At 41.5% G+C, this 21,392-nt stretch overlaps 1 protein-coding gene across 2 annotated transcripts in view; it reads left to right on the plus strand.

Annotated features, from left to right (window-relative positions):
* Positions 1-21,392, plus strand: part of LOC108296618 (protein SET-like) — a 156,751-nt gene that overhangs the window by 63,077 nt on the left and 72,282 nt on the right. For both annotated transcript variants that reach the window (XM_017519107.2, XM_017519108.2), the window contains 3 exons: positions 5,942-5,997; positions 9,000-9,096; positions 16,351-16,495. In XM_017519107.2, coding sequence (XP_017374596.1) covers positions 5,942-5,997; positions 9,000-9,096; positions 16,351-16,495 — 298 coding nt within the window. The remainder of the gene's footprint in view (positions 1-5,941; positions 5,998-8,999; positions 9,097-16,350; positions 16,496-21,392) is intronic.

A 21,392-nucleotide genomic window follows, 5' to 3' on the forward strand; every position in this document is an offset into this window, starting at 1 on the left:
CATTTCCCATTTCATAATATATAGTCATTCATGACTATATAGTCACGATTAATAAATATTGAGTACCTATTGACACAGACAGGAGACAGGGAAATACTGGGTAGAAGAGGGTGATTCTCCAGCAAAGGCCCCATCCTCAAGCCTGGAAATCTGTGGACCTAAATAAGAACAGGCATTCCTGTTTTCACACCCAAATGTTGTCTTTTGGTCTGCCATGCCCCCATCCTGTACCATATAAACCCCAAACCCCAGGCTCCATGAGCAGAAGAGCAGTGTGACAGAGAAGGAGAGAAGAGAAGGAACATCTGAACATGGAGAGGAGTTCGGCTGGGGACCATTGGAGAGGAGATCGGCTGCTGGACGGCCAAACTCCAAGGAAAGATCATCTTCCCACTCCATCTCCTTTCCAGCTCCCCATCCATCCCGCTGAGAGCCACTTCCACCACTCAATAAAACCCCCACATTCTCCACCACTTAATAAAACCTCCACATTCACCATCCTGTAAGTCCATGTGTGACCTGATTCTTTCTGGATGCAGGACAAGAACCTGGGTACCAAGAAGGCACTGAGCTGGTTAACACTTAAGCCATCTGTGGGCAGCAGAGCTAAAAGAGCACTGTAGCAAGCCCACTGGAGTTTTGGGTACCCACCCTAGACACTACTTGGGGCTGGAGCCCAAAAGCGCTCACCCTGAATCCTGCACCTGCTCATCTGTGTGCTCCCCCTCCCATAAGAGGCTTGAGTGCATGTGGTGAATTAAAGACGAACCACACCCCTGTTGCATGTCCTTCGAGAGGGGTCAAGGAACTCTCCCATTTAATCAATACCGCCTATAAGTGGAATCACACAGTATTTGTCCTTTTATGAGTGGCTTATTTCACTTCACATATTGTCTCCAAGTTTCATCCATATTGTAGCATGGGATAGGATTTCCTTCCTTTTGAATGTAGAATAATATTCCATAGTGTGGATGGATATGCACATTTTGTTTATCCATTCGTCCTTCAGTGAACATTTGGGTTGCTTCCACCTTTTAACTTGTGTAGCTTTTTGTGGGGGGATATTTTGGCTCTCAAAAGGAGAATGAAAAAATTAGGTTCAGTTGCTAGGATTACTCACATGAGAGTAGGAATGGTCAAGACTATAAAAGGGGTAGAAATATATTATGTATGAGGCAGTATCTACCTAGTACCAAATTAGAGAAAGAGATGGTATAATTTGGAAAGGTGGTTTTTTTTCTGATAACCCTTTTATCCACATTATTGGCGTCTTTCTGCCTGCACTGAGAGTGCTTTATAGGTTCTAAGACTTCAGTTGGTTTTCTTTCTCTAAGGCTGTGCTGACATTTACTAGTTAAGTGAACATTTTATTTTGTCTCCAAAAGGACTAGGACAGGAAGGAAGACTGAGTCACTTTGTTATTGAGATTTTCCCCCATTCCTAGGATCATTACATAACACCTGTGTCAGAGGACTGCTGTTAAGAACATGGTGTGTATACCTCATAGTTTCTGACTCTACTCCTAGATACATTTTACATTCAGCCGCATCTAGCATTTTGGCTTGTCATGGAATGTTCTCCTACTGCACTTTCAATGATGGTGTACATTAGTTGATTCTAACCAGAAATGCACATTGGAGTGACTCGTGGTACGTTTTTAAAACCCACATGTCTGGACACTCTTCTGAGAGTAATCAAATCAGAATCGATGGTACCAGGGTGCCAGGGCTCCAGAATGAGCATTCTTAGTTTTATTTTGTTCTCAGGATGTTCTCAAATAGAATTTCACTGGTAGCATTCTGAACTGATTCTCAACATAGAGTTTTTAAGGAAATTTTAATTTATCCTTTTTCATAGGATAGCAATGGATTAAATTTGTACATTAATTTCTGATAGATTTGTAAGCAATGAAGAAAGATTTTGAATGCACAAAATAGAATTTCCAAAGTTCTGAAAACATGTTTCATTGTATACCATATCTGTTGTATGTTGATTTTGTTCAACAGATCTTTATTGAGTACCTGCTTATGTGCTAGGTGCTAGTCTTAAGAATTGAGGGAATGGGCTGGTTGCTGTGGCTCACACCTGTAATCCCAGCACTTTGGGAGGCCGAGGCTGGTGGATCACAAGGTCAGGAGATTAAGACCATTCTGGCTAACACAGTGAAACACCATCTCTACTAAAAATACAAAAAATTAGCCGGGTGTGGTGACATGGGCCTGTAGTCCCAGCTACTTGGGAGGCTGAGGCAGAAGAATCACTTGAACCTGGGAGGTGGAGGTTGGAGTGAGCCAAGATCACACCACTGCACTCCAGCCTGGGCAACAGAGCAAGACTCTGTCTAAGAAACAGCAACAACAACAACAACAACAACAGCAACAACAAAAGAATTGAGGGGATGACTGCTGAGTATATACCCTAAAGAAAGGGAATTAGTATATCAAAGAGATAGCTGCAGTCTCATGTCTGTTGCAGCACCTGTCACAATAGCCAAGATTTGGAAGCAACCTAAGTGCCCATCAAAAGATGAATGGATAAAGAAAATGTGCTTATACACTGTGGAGTAATATTCAGCCATAGAAAAGAGTGAGATCCTGCCATTTGCAACAGCATAGATGGAAGTGGAGATCATGTTAAGTGAAATAAGCCAGGCACAGAAAGACAAACATCACATGTTCTCACTTATTTGTAGGATCTAAAAATCAAAATAATTGAACCCATGGAGTTAGAGAGTAGAAGGGTGGTTGCCAGTGGCTGGGAAGGGTAGTGGGGCGGGGGGAGCGGGCTGGTAGGGAGGTGGGGATTGTTAATGGATTCAAAAAAGTAGAAAGAATGAATTCGATAGTACAACAGGGTGACTATAGTCAGTAATAACTTAATTGTACATTTAAAAATAATCTTAAAAGAGTGTAATTGGGTTATTTGAATTCAAAGAATAAATGCTTGAGGGGATGGATATCCCATTCTCCATGATGTGATTATTACACATTGTATGCCTGTATCAGAACATCTCATGTACCCCCTAAATATATATACCTACTATGTACCCACAAAAATTAAAAATTAAAAAAAGTAATTGAAAAAAAAAAGTAATTGAGGGGTCAGGTTCCTATTTTGTCTGTTACCTTGTAGAGCTTATGTTCTAGTTCCATTCATTTGGATTTTATTGTCTGGACATAACAATAGCAATCACTGACATGGTTCACTTTCTGCTCTCAGTGCTTCCCATATTTTGATTTATTTAATCCTTACAACAACTCTGTGAAGTAGGAACTATCATAATCCTTATTTTGTAGATGAGGAAACTGAGGTAGAGAGGTTAAATAATATGCCCAAGCTACACATCTATTAAATAGTGAAGTGGAATTTAAAGCCAGGCAGTCTGACTCCAGAGTCCCTACACTCCCCTACCCCTTTCTGTCGCCTCTGAGATATATTAGCAAATACACAGTCTGCTTTAAGCCAGGCAGCAGCCAGAAACTATGCAGTTTCAAAAGTTCTCATAATATCCTGCTAGTCCCCTTGATTCGAAGATACAATTCCTTATATCCTAATTTGGAAATTTGTACCATTTTCCCCATCACCTCAAGAAATGTTGGCAGACTCTATTATTGGATTTATGGTCACCTATTGTAATGAAGGAAACAGGAAAGAAATTTTGGACTATAGGAGGAAAAGATTCAGTGTCAAAGTCAGAGGTCATAGGAGACTTAGTATTCTCTGAAGCAGCTTCCTGATGCTTCTATGTTTTCTTTCTTTCTTTTTTTTTTTGAGATGGAGTCTTGCTCTGTTGCCCAGGCTGGAGTGTAATGGCTTGATCTCGGCTCACTGCAACCTCCACCTCGCGGTTTCAAGCAATTCTTCTGCCTCAGCCTCCCAAGTAGCTGGGACTACAGGCATGCACCACCACGCTCAGCTAATTTTTGTATTTTTAGTAGAGATGGGGTTTCACCATGTTGGGCAGGCTGGTCTCAAACTCCTGACCTCAAGTGATCCACCTGCCTCAGCCTCCCAAAGTGCTGGGATTACAGGCGTGAGCCACCGTGCCTGCCTTCCTTATGCTTCCATGTTTTCTTTTCTTTCTTTTCTTTCTTTTTTTTTTTGAGACGGAGTGTCACTCTGTCGCCCAGGCTGGAGTGCAGTGGTGTGATCTTGGCTCACTGCAACTTCCACCTCCAGGGTTCAAGTGATTCTCCTGCCTCAGCCTCCTGAGTGGCTGGGATTGCAGGAGGCACGCGCCACCACACTCAGCTAATTTTTGTATTTTTAGTAGAGATGGGGTTTTACCATGTTCATCAGGTAGGTCTTGAACTCCTGACCTCATGCTCTGCCTGCCTCAGCCTCCCAAAGTACTGGGATTACAGGCGTGAGCCACCATGCCTGGCCTGCTTCAATGTTTTCTAATTGTATATTATTGTGCTTTATTTCCCATTTTTCTTTTAATTTTTGTGAAGCAGTTGTTTTAGCTTAGGCTATCCTGAATGACCCCTGTCAGTGGTGTGCTGGCGTTCTCTCAAAGGAACTCCCTGTCCCCACCATTCCCCTTTTTTCTAAAATATATACCTTAAATATTCACTATCATTCATATCATCACTAGGGAGCCCAGCCTGTATGGACAGACTTGCAAACAGAAGTTTAGCTGGGATCATTGATCGTACAAAGTTATGAGAATACAACCCACTGTGTTTCCTTGATCTAAGTCAAAAGCTCAAACAAGACACAAAGGAAGCATTTATTTGGTTTTTCTTGGTTGAAACATCCTGTTCCAGCCTCATGATGTCTTTGAGAGTCTGATAATTCCCTGCCTGTTGAACTGAGCATGATTCCCGATTCTGTTGGAGTTTGAGGATGACTTCCAGCACTCATATCTTCTTATCCCTTCGCTGTGTATCTGGGGTCTGCATTGTGAGGGCTGGTGCTGTAGGAAGAGTTTCTGGCCTGCTCAGATTGCTTCAGTGCTGGAACCCACTTGGTCCCTGGACCATCCTGCTTCTCCACATGCTCCAATGGGCATTCTTGAGAGGTGTTTGGTGATGAATCTGACTATTCACTTGACACTGCAGTCACTAGGCAGCTCTCTGATCACCGTGCCCATCGTCACATTGGTCATGCCCAGGGTTCTGCAGTTAGCTGCAGTGCCTCAGCTACATAGCCATGTTTAGGCAGCTCCCCAGATGATTCTCAGCCACACACTCCTGGTTAAGAGCCATTGGCATAGATGTGCTATCGTTTAATCCACCAATTCTTCTATTCTTGATGCTCAGCTTGCTTCCGATTGTTTGCTATTAAATAAAGCAGCAGTACACATCTTTGTGGTTAAATCTTTGTCCTCATTTCTGTTTTCTGGTATAAATTCTGAGAAGTCAAATTGTAGGATCATAAGACAGGTACATTTTTAAGGTGGGGTACATTTTGAATGTGGTCAGTAGTATGTGAAAATCTGGAGGTGGCTGGTGGAGTGGAGAAAGCATTGGGCCAGGTGTGAGGAGCTTGGGCTCAAGAACTGGCTCTGCTGCCCAGTAGGGCAGGGCTTTGAGCAAGTCCCTTCCCTGCCCCCAGTTTTATTTTCTTCCTTTGTAAATGAGCCTCATTACAAATCTGTACTGAGCGATGGTGCAGACATAACCATCTCTTGGTCCCACAGGCAGACGTATATAAGGAGGGTAGATTTGCTGGATTCCATGGTGGACTTGTGTGGCATCTGGCTTCCTTTTATGTAATGGTAATGGCTTACTTGAGAATTGCTTCAGGGTTTCAAAGAAGCTATCTCCATCCTCTACTAGAAAAGAAGAAAATCTAGATGACTATGTGGAGTCTATTAGTTTGTTTTTAGGCCTCAAATAGACAGATAGCGATCCAAGCACCTTGGTCCACAAAGTGTCATGGATGTGCTTGCAAAACTGCTTACTCTAATATTAATCTCACTCTTGTATCTTTACAGGGAAACTTTATGGTGGTGTTCCTTTTATAGAAGAGAGACACAGACATCGGTACGAGGTATGGCTTTCATGCTGAATTACTGGGGAATATGGATGCTTAGTGTGAGGAACCCAGTGACTATAAGCTGAACCTCTGGGAAAGGTGTCTAGCCTGGTGGTATTCACAGGCTCAGAAAGGGCCAAATTTCCCACATTCTCCCACTTCTGGAGGAGGCGGGCGGAGGTGGGGAGACTCTCATCTTTTTGGCTTTCCAAAGGCAAAATCTTTACGTACCTACACACGGGGCCTATCAGTGTCCTTTGTTACTCTTAACTGCCATCTTCTAGATCATGATAAGGTCATCATTTCTTATCCTTAGCCCCTACCCTTTATTTTGCCAGGTTTGGGGAAAAGAGGACTTGAATCTTCTGAGATGGAACCAGGTGCCTTTTGGGTTGGGGGTGCATCCTTGGGTATCACAAGGTGGATTCCTGGTTTGAGAACCTCTTTGGAAATTTACATGGAGCTTGAGGCTTAGTGTCACATGACTAAAATGAGTTAATTGTTGAGGTTGCCTCATGAGAAGCATAGGTTTCCAGAAATGTAGATCATATATGTCAGGATTAATGAGTGTGTCAATTATGATGCATTTCACTGTGAAGAACAGAAATCCCTGCTTGTTATCACTCAAACCAGCCTAAACATTAAGGAAATTTGTTGTCTCAGGCACCAGGTAGTCCAGAGGCTGGGCTGGCTCCAGGCATGGTACAACCAGGGCTCCTTTTGTCTCTGTGGTTATCTCAGCCCTACCCTTGTTTGTGTGTGTGCTTCGTCCTTTAGCTGGTCTCCCTCACAGTTCCCAGGTGGCTGCCAGCAGCATCTGGGACAACAGGTATCTCTCCCAAATAGGGAAATCAACTTAGATTACCTGCCCACCTGTGAACTAGTAGCCATCTTTCAGGGCAATCCTGAACATCAGTGGGCTTATACCTGGGTTCCTGAAATGTTCATCTTTCAAAAGGGATGGGTTAATTATGTTTGGCTTAGACCAGTTAGAACCAATTTCTGGAATGGGACAGATGGAGTTTCCTGGTTCATATAGGGGTGGAGCGGATATCAGGACAAGCCTAGGGCTCTGTTTTGAAGGAGAACTCATAGGAATCAATGCTGAATAAGTAATGAACAGTGTCACTGTGACCAAGGAACATAATTTGCTAGGTGTAGGCCATTTTTGGTCTTATTTCCACTGGGAATGGCCCCAACTGGTGGGATAAAAATTATTGAGCTGCTTTGCCTCAATGGTAATGACAAGGTGCAAGAACTGCTATGTACAGGACAGCGTAGCCATTCATTCATTCACACCTATTTTGCATCTGGTATGCACTGGAGATGGAAAGAGAAAAGACAGACATGGTCTCCTTTCTTGTTAGGGAGCTTATATTCTAATGGAGAGGACAAAAAATAAGATAACATAATAATTACAGATTAAATCATATATTAGATAAGCGACTTGTATCTAAAATATATGAAGAGCTCTTATAACTCAATAACAAATAATGGCAAATGATATAGATATTTCTTCAAAGAAGATATACACATAACTAATAAGCACCTGAAAAGATGCTCAACAATCATTTGTCATCAGGGAAATACATATTCAAACCACAAAGAGATTCCACTTCACACCCACTAAGCTGGCTATAATCAAACACAGATAATAATAGCAAGTGATGGAGAGGATGTGGGGTAACTGGAACCTCCATGTGCTGCTGGTTGGAATGGAATATATTGCAGCCCCTTTGGAAAACCATATGGAAGTTTCTCAAAAGGTTAGACATAAGAATTACCATATGACCCAGCAGTTCCTCTCCTAGATATATACCCAAGAGAAACGAAAATGTATGTCCACACAAAAACTTGTACCTGAATGATCATAGCAGCAATATCCATAATGGCCAAAAAATCAGAAACAACTAAGATGTCTACTAACTGGTGAATAGATAAGCAACGTGTGGTCTATTCATACAATGGAGTATTATTCAGCCATAGAAGGAAATGAAGTACTGATTTATGCTACAACATAGATAAACCATGCAAACATCATGCTGCGTGAAAGAAGCCAGACACAGAAGCCCACATATTGCATGATTATATTAATATAAAATGACCAGAATAGACAGATCTATAGATGTGGGATATAGATTAGTGATTGCCAAGAGATCAGGTCAGGGTGATGGCGGGGGCAGGGGTTGAGGGAGGAGGTTAAAGGATAGAGGGTTTGTTTTTCAGTTGATTGTGGTAATGGTTGCACACATCTGAATATATGAAAAATCGTTTGTGTATTTTAAATAGGTGAATTGTATGGTATGTGAATTATGTCTTAGAGCTGTTGAGGAAGGAAAAATCATTACAAATTATGAGAACTGGTATAATTAAAATGTAGAATAAAAGCTCTGAGGTTAAGATTGCAAAGAATAGGTGAGACCCCACCTTAATTTTAGACAGGGAAACAATTTCACTGAAGGAGAGGCTGAAAAGGAAGCCTTAAGTTTGGTACAGGGCTCAGATGAGATGAGGGCCAGAAGGGGCCACAAGCCAGGCTGTCAAGTTGCCATCTATTATGATATTTTAGTAGAAAACTTGCTCCAATCTTATCTTCAGAGCTTTTAAAAGCACTGGGGTTAGTCACAAGGGAAATAAGGTAGTTTTAATCCTCAAGAAAATTTGTGGTTTGGGGAGAGATAGGTAAGTACACATAACTCAAGGGAAGAAGCAAACGTGGAAATGGCTATAAATAACTAGTCTCAAAGTTCCCAAGTCAGAATATCTGGGTCAGAGGTCTACTTTTTGAATCTCTTCTTTGGGTAATAGAGGGTGGGCCTCCCAGATTTAGGTGCTGTGGTTACATTTTATATCTTAGGTTCATCATAAGTTTAAAATTGACTTTGAGCATTGAATATTGACATTAACTACTAGTTAGAGGATCACTGAAACAGGAAACCCACCCAACTGATGAAGGACCGGGTATGGGAGCTGGTATTGCTCTATGGCCCCAAAACACTTAATTTCTTGTTTTGCAGGTAAACCCTAACATGATCAACGAATTTGAGGAGAATGACTTAAAATTTGTAGGTCAGGATGTTGATGGAGAGAGGATGGAAATCATTGAACTGGCAAGTAAGTGGGCTTTTCATTTTTGAAAAGCTTCCTGGTTACCTGTCTTTTGGTTGACAACAGATTAATTTGAGACCCAGTTTGTTTGCATTCTTTCTTTTCTTCTCTCCTTTGAAATAAATATGTAATTACAAAGTACGTGAAAAAAACCAGACTGCTGTCCAGGCATGGTGACTCATGCCTTTAATCCCAACATTTTGGGAGGCCGATGTAGGCAGATCACCTGAGGTTAGGAGTTCAAGCCCAGGCTGGCCAACATGGTGAAACCCCATCTTTACTAAAAATACAAAAATTAGCCAGGTATGGTGGTGTGCTCCTGTAGTCCCAGCTACTCAGGAGGTTGAGGCAGGAGAATTGCTTGAATCCAGGAGGCAGAGGTTGCAGTGAGCAGAGATTGTGTCACTGCACTCCAGCCTGGGCAACAGCAAGACTTGGTCTCAAAAATACAGACTGCTTATAATCCTAATCATTTTGGGGCCTATTAGTCTGACTACACCATAAAATGATGTATTATTCCAAGCCTACCAGTTCTACAAGCAGTATGCTTCCTTACCAACTCCTGTCTTTCTGAGGCTACTTGTTTGTGCCAGCCTCTAGGTTAGGTGCTCTGGGAAAGGCAGAGTGGCACTGTTGAATGGTACCCTGCCTGCTCTCCTCCTTTATGGAAGAATAGCCAAGTGCCACCTCATTTAATGCTGATATCTGTTACGTGAGGGACCTGGCTTCTCTCCTGCCTTTCTCCACTGTGCTGGGTGGTCAAGCATGGGTCAGTCATTTAACTTCTGAACACTACTCACTGTCGCCAGAGTTCTTTTTAAGACCAAACAGAACAGAAATAAAGGCATCAGAAGAACACCAAAGTTGTTGTTAGTAACTAGGCTGGAACACCTGTGAGCACATAGGCACAAACTACACATTTATTATTGATGAGACAGAAGGCAGTGTTCTTCTCAATCATCTTTGCAAGGACATGGTAAGCTCATGGTCACAGCTGGTCTCAGCTCTTTGTCTTGATGTTCTAGCCCAGGGGCTGGCAAACTATTGCCTGTGCACCATGTTCAGCCTACTGTTTACAGCAAGCTTATGAGCTGAAAATGATTTTTTACATTTTTTAATGGTTAAAAAAATTTTAAAAAGAAGACTGCCTATGACATGTGCAAATTATGTGCCATTCAAATTTGTGTCCATAAATAAAGTTTTAGTGGAACACAGTTTAGGGGTGGAAAGGTGTTATCTGTGACCTTCTTCTTACCCATCATAAAGGTCATGACCAACAGCCCTATAACAAGACAGGTTGACAAGAGAAAAGTATAACAAATGTATATAGTCAAAGTTTTATGCGACACGTGAGTTTTCAGGAATGAAGACCCAAAGACCTAGGGAAAACTTCATTTTTATCTTAGGTTCGTTGAACAGTGGACAGCCATGTAGCAATGTGATTGGACAAAAGGGCATACTCTAATGGTAACAGACTGACGGGAAACCCAGAAAGGCCTGTCTGCTCAGATTCTTCTTGGCCTCTCTCTGTAGCATCCCATTCCCCCAGGTCTAGAGCAGGATTCATCTGGAATGAGGGTTTTATGACCTACTTTTAGGAAAGGTAGGTAGTTCAGAGAATTTCTTTATGGCCAGCTTTCACACGGAAAGGTGGGAGAACATCAGAGTGACCTTCTTGCTTCGGAGGTCTTCCTAGTCGCCTTCTGTTCAAAGTACTTTAGGGTAGCGTTTTCTGAGCCCTGACAACAGCAACACTCATTGATTTATGTCTTGTCTATGGCTGCTTTTTATTTTTATTGTCTTTGAGACAGGGTCTAGCTCTGTTACCCAGGCTGGAGTACAGTGACATGATCATGGCTCACTGCAGTCTTGACCTCTTGGGCACAAACAATCCTCCTACCTTAGCCTCCTGAGTAGCTGGGGCCACAGGTGTGCATCACCCTGCCTGGCTAACTTTTTTTTTTTTGAGATGAAGTCTCACTCTGTTGCCCAAGTTGGAGTTCAGTGGCACAATCTCAGCTCACTGCAACCTCCACCTCCTGGGTTCAAGCAATTTTCCTGCCTCAGCCTCCCGACTAATTTTTGTGTTTTTTTCATTAGAGATGGGGTTTCACTGTGTTGGCCAGGCTGGTCTTGAACTCCTGACCTTGTGATCCTCCCACCTTGGGCTCCCAAATTGCTGGGATTACAGGGGTGAGCCATCACGCCTGGCCAATTTTTAAATTTTTTGTAGAGGCAGGGTTTTGCCATGTTGCTTAAGCTGGTCTCACCTGGGCTTAAGGCATCTTCCCTCCTTGGCCTCCCAAAATGCTGAGATTACAGGCATAATGTAATCTCATGAACAGCTGCATCTGGCCTATGGCTGTTTTTTATGCTACCATGGCAGAGATGAATAGTTAAGAAAGAGACCTTATGGCTCACAAAGCCTGAAATATTTACCCTTTACAGAATATTGACCCTTTACAGAAACATTTGCTAACTCCTGGGCTAGACTCACACGCATACACTTCATTTAACTAACTTGAATTTAACATTTTCACATGCCTCCTTGACCTATTTGTCTATTTGGATGTTCTCTTGACACTTCCATCTCAACTTATTTAAAACTAAATTTACATGCTCTCCCTATTAGTTCATTCTCCTGACTGTTTCTGTTAAGATGTCATCAGTCTCACTGTCCAGGATTTCTCAGCCTTGCCACTGTTGATTGACATTTGGAGTGGGATAATACTTTGTTGTGGAGGCTGTCCTGTGCACTGTAGAGCAAGCTTGTTCAACCCACTGCCCGCGGGCTGCATGCAGCCCAGGACGGCTTTGAATGCCGCCCAACACAAATTCGTAAACTTTCTTAAAACATTATGAGATTCTTTTGCATTTTTTTTTTTTAGCTCATCAGCTATCATTAGTGTTAGTGTATTTTATGTGTGGCCCAAGACAATTCTTCTTCATGTGGCCAATGTTGTGACAACCCAAAATATCTCCAGACATCATCAAATGCCCCTGGTGGGCCAGGTGCAGTGGCTAACACCTGTAATACCAACACATTGGGAGGCCAAAGTGGGAAGATTACTTGAGACCAGGAGTTCCAGACCAGCCTGGGCAACATGGTGAGACCCTCTCTCTACAAAAAAATTAAAAAATTAGGTGGGCATGGTGGCTCGTGCCTGTGGTCCCAGCTACTCGTGAGGCTGAGGTAGGAGGATCTCTTGAGCCATGATCATTCCACTGCACTCCAGCCTGGGTGACAGAGCAAGACCCTATCTCAAAAAAAAAAAAAAAAAAAAAAGAGAGAGGGAGAGAGAATGAGAGAAAGAAAGAAAGTCCCGGGGTGGGGGCACATTTGCCCCTGGTGGAGAATCATTCTACTAGACTATCAGGCTAGAAATTTCAAATATTAGCTCGTCTTCCCCTTCAGATCCCAACTTGTAGTGGATTGTCAAGTCCTGCAGATTCTGCCTCTGAAAGGAAAGCTGGTGTTTGGAATTGCATTGCTCCCCCTAAAACACTAGTCCCAGTGCATGCCAACCCCAGCTCACACTTGTCCTCAATCTCCTTCCTGCTTCCAAGCACCGCTTCTCCTATACTGCCTAACAAGGACAGAACTCTGCAGTGTGTAGTGACACTAATTTGTTGGATAAACCACTCTCGTATATTGGTACAAATGTGTGCAGGATACTGTAAAAAATGGTAGCGTGGTGTTCCAGAACCTACACTTCCAGCCTATATGCTTTAGGCTCCAGATAAACTGGATTACCTACCGCATCTTCTAACCTCCCTCTTCTTTCTCCATCTTAGCACTATTCATCACTTCTTTTCTCTGTCTCTTTCCCTTTTTGTCTCTGATCTGTTCATGTACTTCTAGAGTCCTGAGCAGAGGGGAGAATTGAAGTCTGAGAAGGCTTCTTTGAACAGAGCAGCATTTTACCTAGACCTGAAAGAAGGAAAGCAATGGACATTTAGTGTGCACTTACTGGATGCTTGTCAGTAGACCTCTTGCTAGGGACTTTGCTTACCTTATGTAACTAACAAAACAGGTGATGCTATTCCCACTTCACCGAGGAGACCAGGGTGCAAAGAGGCTAAATGACAGGCCCAGGGCCATCCAGCTAGTCTTGTGGGGCAAGAGCAAACCCAGGTGGTTACCTCCTTCTGCCACCACTGCTGTGGGATTTTATTATTCTGCTTGTTTTCACATTCTACCTAAGGTGATGAATTCATGCTTAGAGTTTTGAATTAGAATAGTAAGTATGCATTTCCAGGAGTTTTTCTGATGGAAATGACCATCATTTAGAATTAAAATGTGGATCTTGCTGTTGGCATTGAAGCCTCTTAAATCTTCCTAGCATGTGAGAAGGCAGAAAATTTCTTAAGCAAATTACTATTTGTTTACTTTGTTTAAGTACTTATTCACTTTTAATTCTCCTGGTTCTCATTACTGTCATCAAATACTTAGAAGCTTCTTTTATCATAAGGATTTAGACTCCCATTGAGGCTTTCAAATTTCATGTGGATTGAAAAGGAAATGAGAGCTGCTGTAAAACCTTGCAGTTTTTAAAAGCTGACCGCAAGCAGTTATTAAGGAAAATTCCCCAGAAGATTTTGATCTTAGGTACCCCTTGGAAACATATCCATGAATCTCCACTGTTCCTGAAGGGTTCTGACAGGAACAACAAAGCTTGAGATTAATATTATATAACTTCAGAATTTGGTTTAAAGCAATCAAAAGCATTATTTTAAAGACAACTTTATCTGGCTGATAGAACATCATCAAAATAAAAGCTTTTTAGTTTCCCCTCATATTGGTGTAGAGGATTTTTTGGATAAAGTGATTCAGAGCAATGATCCATTCATTCACATATTCTGTCCCTGGCTATTACATGATTACATTGCTTAGTCCGTCTGTAGAGGTATGAAAGCACAATTACTGCCTGCTTTTTTTTTCCCAAAGATGTCCCTAGATGTTCTGGAGTAAGATTTATTGTCTCTTAAATTTAAAGCTACGTTGCTTAATTTCTTCTCTAAGTGGATGACTTCTCTGCATTTCTTGAGGGAATACATTCCTAGGACAAGGTGGCATTCCCCTTATCAGGCTTTCTTACCTGTATGTTCCTCTAATTCAAGGAGGTTTCTTCTTAGATGTAGAGGATTTCTACACTGGATTTTTCTGTGATCAGAGCTGTCCTATAGAACTCACTGCAATGTAAAAACCTTTTTTAATTAAAATTAAAACCTTTTTAATTTTTTCTTTTTTTCGTTAAAAAAGAAAAAATTAAAAAAACTCACTGCAATGATAGAACTAGTCAGCCCTATCCAATATGGTAGCCTTTAGCCACATGTGACTTTGAACATGTCTCAAATGCTCAATTAATTTTAATGAATTTAAGTAGCTACGTGTGGCTAGTGGCTACCATTTTCCATAGTAGAGCTTTTTAAAAAAACATAATTTCAACTTTCATTTTGGATGCAGGAGTATATGTGCAGACTTTTTTTTTTTTTTTTTTTTTTTTTTTTTGCGACAGGGTCTCACTTGGTCACCCAGGCTGGAGTGCAGTGGCATGATCATGGCTCGTGGCAACCTCCACCTCCTGGGCCGAAGTGATTCTCCCACCAAGTAACTGGCCTCCCAAGTAACTGGGACCATGGGTGCACGCCACCACGCCCAGCTAATTTTTGTATTTTTTGTACAGACAGGGTTTCACCATGTTAGCCCAGCTGGTCTTGAGCTCCCAGGCTCAAGCAATCTGCCCACCTTAGCCTCCCAGAGAGCTGAGATTATAGGTGTGAGTTACTGTGCCTGGCCCACGTGCAGATTTGTTACATGGGTATATTGTGTGATGCTAAGGTTTGGGATATGGATTCCATTACCCAAGTACTGACCAGAGTACCCAACAGATAGTTTTTCAACTCTTGCACTCCCCTCTCCGTCCCCACTCTGGTAGTTCCCAGTGTCTATTGTTCCTATCTTTATGAGTACCTGATGTTTAGCTCCCATTTGTAAGTGAGAACATGCAGTATTTGGTTTTCTGTTCCCATGTTAATTCACTTAGAATAATGGCCCCCAGCTGCATTCATGGTGCTGCAAAGGACATGGTTTCATTTTTATGGCTACATACTATTCCATGGTATATATGTACCACATTTTCTTTATCCAATCCACCATTGATGGGCATCTAGTTGATTCCATGTCTTTGCTATTGTGAATACTGCTGCCATGAACATATAAGTGCATGTGTCTTTTTTTGTAGAGTGATTTGTTTTCCTCTGGGTATATACCCAGTAATGGGATTGCTGAGTTAAATGGTAATTCTGGTTTAAATTCTTTGAGAAATCTCCAAACTGCTTTCCACAGTGGCTGAAATAACTTACATTCCCACCAATAGTAGGTTTTCTTTTCTCCACAGCCTTGCCTGCATCTGTTGTTTTTTGACTTTTTAATAATAGCCATTCTAGCAGGGCTTTAAATGATTACCTTAGGAAAGTAGACATTTGCATTCAGTCATCATTTCCCTATTACTGTAGTAGTAGCTTTGGATCTTTGGTGGTAAGTGATAGGAATTTGTGATTTTGAATTCCATACTAGATTTTAGATCATTTGATAAAGTACCTCATTGAAACCTTTAAAGTTATATTTTCTTCCCCCTCTAAAACTTACTATATTTTATTATCTTTAGTTTGAGTCATAGCCAGGGACAGGATATTTGAATGAATGGATCATTGCTCTGAATCACTTTGTCCAAAAAATGCTCAGTTTTATGGTGCTATGATTAATACCCAACTTAAAGCTGTGACTAGAAAAGCAGTTGCCCTGCTGTATTCCCAAGGATAGCTCAATGGGTTGATATTGTACTGGTTTATACCAGGGGAAAGGAGAAGACCTTGCAGGAAATGGCCTGAAGCCACGTAAAGGAAAGAAAGACCCAGGGTTAGCTTAAAGTCCAAGGGAAATCGAACCAATATAAAACTACAAAGTGCCTTCAAAAAGCAGGCAGATTTTGGGAAAGCAGAGTTCTTCTTGCCATTCAAAAATTTTTGCTTGACTTTGCTCACTCTGACACCTTCCACATATAAAATTTCCAAGATGTGTTTTACAATTTGAAATTCCACGCAGGAATGGATGGATAGTATAAGGAACTGACTATAATGATAGGTTAAAGAATCATCTTGCCATTTAATGAGCTTTTATGTTCAAAGATAAGAAGACCTTTAAAGCAGTTCTCATGTTTGTCTGCTTTAATCACATCATGATTGTTCTCATTTCAGATCATCCCTATTTTGTTGGTGTCCAGTTCCATCCTGAGTTTACTTCTAGGCCGATGAAGCCTTCCCCTCCGTACCTGGGGCTCTTACTTGCGGCAACTGGGAACCTGAATGCCTACTTGCAGCAGGGTTGCAGACTGTCTCCCAGGTAACCAGCTTACTGATCTTAGCAATAAAACAAGATGCATAGTATTAGCATCTTAGGGTTTCTTACAAAAATCAATGCCATTATAGAATTTTTTTTATGTGAAGAGTCAGTTTTATTCTCTTAATTTTCTCCTCTTCATGAAAATAATTTAATTACGCCTACAGTAGTAATATGTCAGCTTTCCAAATCATGATGACACTGGATATTATTTTAGAAATTTTTTTCATTTGATAAGTGAAAAGATTTTCTTTTGTTGATTCTTTGATTAATGTATATGAATATTTTATATGTTTCTTGGCTCCTTGTTTTGTGAATAGCTTGTTCATATCTTTTCTTGATTTTGGTATTGTATTGTTTTCCTTACTTATTGGTAAGCTCTTTATGTATAAAGGTCATTAATCCTTTGTTAGGCTGCAAATATTTTTCATGGTGATTTTGCCTTCCTTCCAAGTTGTTAATGGTAGTTTTTATTCTCCCTAAAGAGTTTAGTCCTTTTTTATGTTTTTAAAAAATGTATGTAGTCAAATATTTTACTTTTGTGGATTCTGCCTTTAGTCTCATGCCTAACATCTTTCCTTATGGAATGATTATGTAAATAATAACCCCTGTGTTTTCCTCTAGTACTTTTATGGTTTCAGTTTTATAGCTTGTAATCTATATGGATTTTATTTTCAGTGGAATCTGTGAGGCTAGGATTTGGCCAATGAGTTGAGTAATTTGACTTTGTTTCAGGGATTTCTATTTTGTTCTGTTGATGGTTTTATTTCTTACACCTGAACTTTTACCATCCTTTTCATTTTCATAGTGTTAGTATAAATCTAGACCTTATCGATCCTACTTCCACCATTATTAAAATTTTTAATGTATTTTGCTATTCTTCCAGGCAAACTGTTATTTATTTATTATTTTCTTAGAGACAGGGTCTGGCTCTGTCACCCAGGTTGGAGTGCATTGGCACAATCATAGTTCATTGCAGCCTTGAACTCCTAGGCTCAAGCAATCCTCCTGCCTCAGTCTCCCAAATAACTAGGACTACAGGCACACACCACCATGCCTGGCTAATTTTTAAAATTTATTATTTTTGTAGAGACAAGGTCTCCGTATATTGTCCAGGCTGGTCTTGAATTATTGACCTCAAGCAATCCTCCCCCCTTGGCTTCTTGAAGTGCTGGGATTATAGGTATGAGCCACTGTGCCCAGCCTGTACAATGATTTTTAAAAATCAAGTTTGAATAAAAAATCCTTAGGGATATTTTTTTAAAATGGAAATTTATTACATTTATTTGTTTATTTAGAGACAGGGTCTTGCTCTATTGCCCAGACTAGAGTGCAGTAGAGCAATCTCGGCTCACTGCAACCTCCACCTCCTGGGTTCAAGAGATTCTCCTGCCTCAGCCTGCCAAGTAGGTGGGACTACAGGTGTGCGCCACCATGCCCGGCTAATTTTTGTGTTTTTATTAGAGACAGGGTTTCACTATGTTGGGCAGGTTGGTTTTGAACTCCTGACCTCAAGTGATCTGCCTGCTTCGGCCTCCCAGTTGGGATTACAGGCATGAGCCACTGTGCCTCTCTGAAATTTCATTACATTTAAATACTAGTTTGGGGAGAGTTTATTTTTATTTCTTCTCATCCAAGAATATTGTACCTAATAACTTTAAAAGCTGAAGTAACCAGCCAGCATATCATAGATTTGATAGGGGTTACTGCCGTAATAACCAGATATATGTTGTTTAGAAGACTACCACTGCCAACCCTCCTTCTGGCAAACAACACTTGCAGTGTTGCCATTGAGGGCTGCCAGGATTTGTGTATGGTGTGCATGTGTGTGCTTGTTATACAAGCCTGCTTATTTGTGTCATTACCTGCTAGGAGAAGCTCACAGCTCTCTAGCACTTCCTTTCGCTGTGTGTTCATATGGGAACAGCTTCACATATTTTGCACTTTGGGCATCTTACTGAATTAATGTTCACCCCTTTCAGTCGTGAACCAGTGCACTGACTTTCAAACTGTGCCCTCGGAGCTGGAGTCTGGGCTGCTGCGAGGAGCAGGCCGTGGAGACTCTGGGCTCTTTCCGGCTTCAGCTGAGCAGCTCCACTTTATCTGGCTCATGTGCCGTGGTTCTGCAAGAGATTTCATCTGAAGAAGAGCTTCCTGTGTTCTGAGACTGCTTCCTGTGTTCTGTGGCTTATGCCACAAATTGGACATCCTTGTGTGCTCCCATGTCAGATGTGCGCTGTGACCCTTTGTGGCCATTTTACAATTCCCATTATTTTAGATTCTCACACTGAAAGGAAGGTGATAGTGGGACAACATAGATGGCTGGGTGAAATAATTCACTTGTAACTATCTAGCTGTTTGCAAATACTGACTAATATACAAATCCCATCTGGCTCGTGTGGACTGCCCACCTTTGTTTTTTATGGCCTGCCAATTCCCACATGGGGGTGGTGGTGCCGGGTAAAGCTTCTAGCAGGGTGCAGTGGCTCATGTCTGTAATCCCAGCACTTTGGGAGGCCAAGGTGGGTGGGATCACCTGAGGTCAGGAGTTCGAGACCAGCCTGGCCAACGTGGTGAAACCCCGTCTCTACTGAATGTACAAAAATTAACCAGACCTGGTGGCACATGCCTGTAGTCCCAGCTACTAAAGAGGCTGAGGCAGGAGGATGACTTGAACCCAGGAGGCAGAGATTGCAGTGAGCTGAGATTGCACCACTGCACTCCATGAACTCCAGCTTGGGTGACAGAGCAAGACCCATCTCAAAACAAAAAACAAAAAACAAAAAAAACATTCCCGTTAGTTTATGAAAAAACCAACTGATTGCTAGTGACTTCTGAGCAAGATATAATTTATTTCAGAGAGAAGGAAAGATCTTATAACCATATTCTGATGCTGGCATTGGAGTTATAGCTGACTAGTAGGCTTCCATGGCACTGAGGGAATTCCTATGTGTATCAGCCACAAACTGAAGCATTCCTTAAGGCCAGCCAACATCTTATTTATCTTTGTCTCCCTGGCTCCCTTGCACACAGGGTTGTTCATTACCCATTAAAGTAATAAATGCACGTAGGAGGGGAGTACACATTTCAGTGAGTTTTCCAACTAAGGATGGTGACTATGAATTAATCCAGTGACAGATACCAGGATTCCAGAGGAACCTTGCACTTCAGCTCCTCTCTGCCCAGCTCCATGGGATTAGTGAGCTTTGAAAAGCAAATGACTGCTCTGATACCATGCTCTAATGTGAGCTGAGTTGGGGCTGTGTTTCTATCAAACAAGATTACTGCTTGTAATCAACACTAAACAAATGTGACAAGGAATACAAACACTAGAATAATGACTTCCTTTCCCAGAAGTTAGCTCTGATGATATTCAACTGTATGGCACGTGTACACCCAGTGTCTTTAAAGCATGAAGTGTAAAAATCCTTGGCTTTGAGTCAAGGGTACCTGAGCTGTAACTTCTGCATTCTGCCTAGTGGAGAGCATTTAATTTTTAAGTCCTGGGAAGTTAAAATAAGAATATTATTTTGGGATTTACAGCTAGTGAGCTAAATTCTCAGCTACTTCATAATCTACAAAATGGCAGCAGTTAGGAAGATCAATTCCACCTGGTTTTAGACTTGTAGTGGTCAGTTCAAGGGCATAGTAGCTTCAGGACAGTATTTTTTAGATTTTCATGAGCTATTCAAAAATACATGCAAAATCAAACTAAGAATCTTGTTTAGTGGGTCCCCTTAAGACTGCCCACACTTTGGTGATTTGCTGGAAGTAATCAGAATATAGCTGTACTTATAGCTAATATTTATTTATTTATTTATTTAGAGATGGAGTTTTGCTCTTGTTGCCCAGGCTGGAGTGCAATGGCATAGTCTTGGCTCACTGCAACCTCCACCTCCTGGGTTCAAGTGATTCTTGTGTCTGAGCTTCCTGAGTAGCTGGGATTATAGGTGCCTGCCATCACGCCCAGCTAATTTTTGTATTTTTAGTAGAGACGGGGTTTCACCATGTTGGCCAGGCTGATCTTGAACTCCTTACCACTGGTGGTTCATGTGCCTCGGCCTCCCAAAGTACTGGGATTATAGGCATGAGCCACCATGCCCGGCCTTATAGCTAATATTTATTACGGTGGCAAAGTAAACATGCACAGCAAGATCAATAATGGGAAGGATAAGTAGAATTTGGAGAAATTCATTTGCACATTTCCTATGCTCTCTCTTTCCTGTGATAAGTCACATAGAGGTCACCTTCCTTCCAGCAGCGAAAACGTAACTATGCATATGTGATGTTTCTGCCCAAAGGAGCCAGTTTGAGTTTCAGAGTTTAGGGATATTTCTGGGGCTGGTCACATAGGCATTTTCTACCTAGCAACCACCAAAATTTCAGACTGCCAAAGGGAAAGCAGGTGTTCACCGTAGATCGCATTGTTTGTTGGACGGCGTAAGCCCAGCGAAAGGACTTTATCGTTTAGTAATGGTCCACACATTCCGAAAGCTGTGTTCCCAGACACCAGCCAAGAACTAACCCTGTAAGCAGGGTCTTCTAAAGATAGCAGCCTCAGGCCTGCTGTTAACTCTTCTTTACACGAGTCTAAAAAACCATTTTGAGAATAAATAAATCCAATGGAAAGTAGTGGTCCATTAAATACATCATTGCAATTCTTTGCTGATCTCTCTCCTGTGATGTCTAAACATAATTTGTCTTATGTATAAAAGGCAACCACAAATTTGCATGGCCTTGCTGACACATAATGTAAAGGAATGAGACTGCTTCATGTAATTATAAGAAATAAATTTCATGAGACTATATGAAGGTGCTTGTAATTGCCAGTTTTTTGTTTGTTTGTTTAAATCTAGAAACAGAGCATCTAATCTCTTTCTGGAATTTTTTTTTTTTTTTT

The sequence above is a fragment of the Cebus imitator genome, unplaced genomic scaffold (assembly GCF_001604975.1).
Source record: "Cebus imitator isolate Cc_AM_T3 unplaced genomic scaffold, Cebus_imitator-1.0 Scaffold728, whole genome shotgun sequence".
Classification (NCBI taxonomy): domain Eukaryota; kingdom Metazoa; phylum Chordata; class Mammalia; order Primates; family Cebidae; genus Cebus; species Cebus imitator.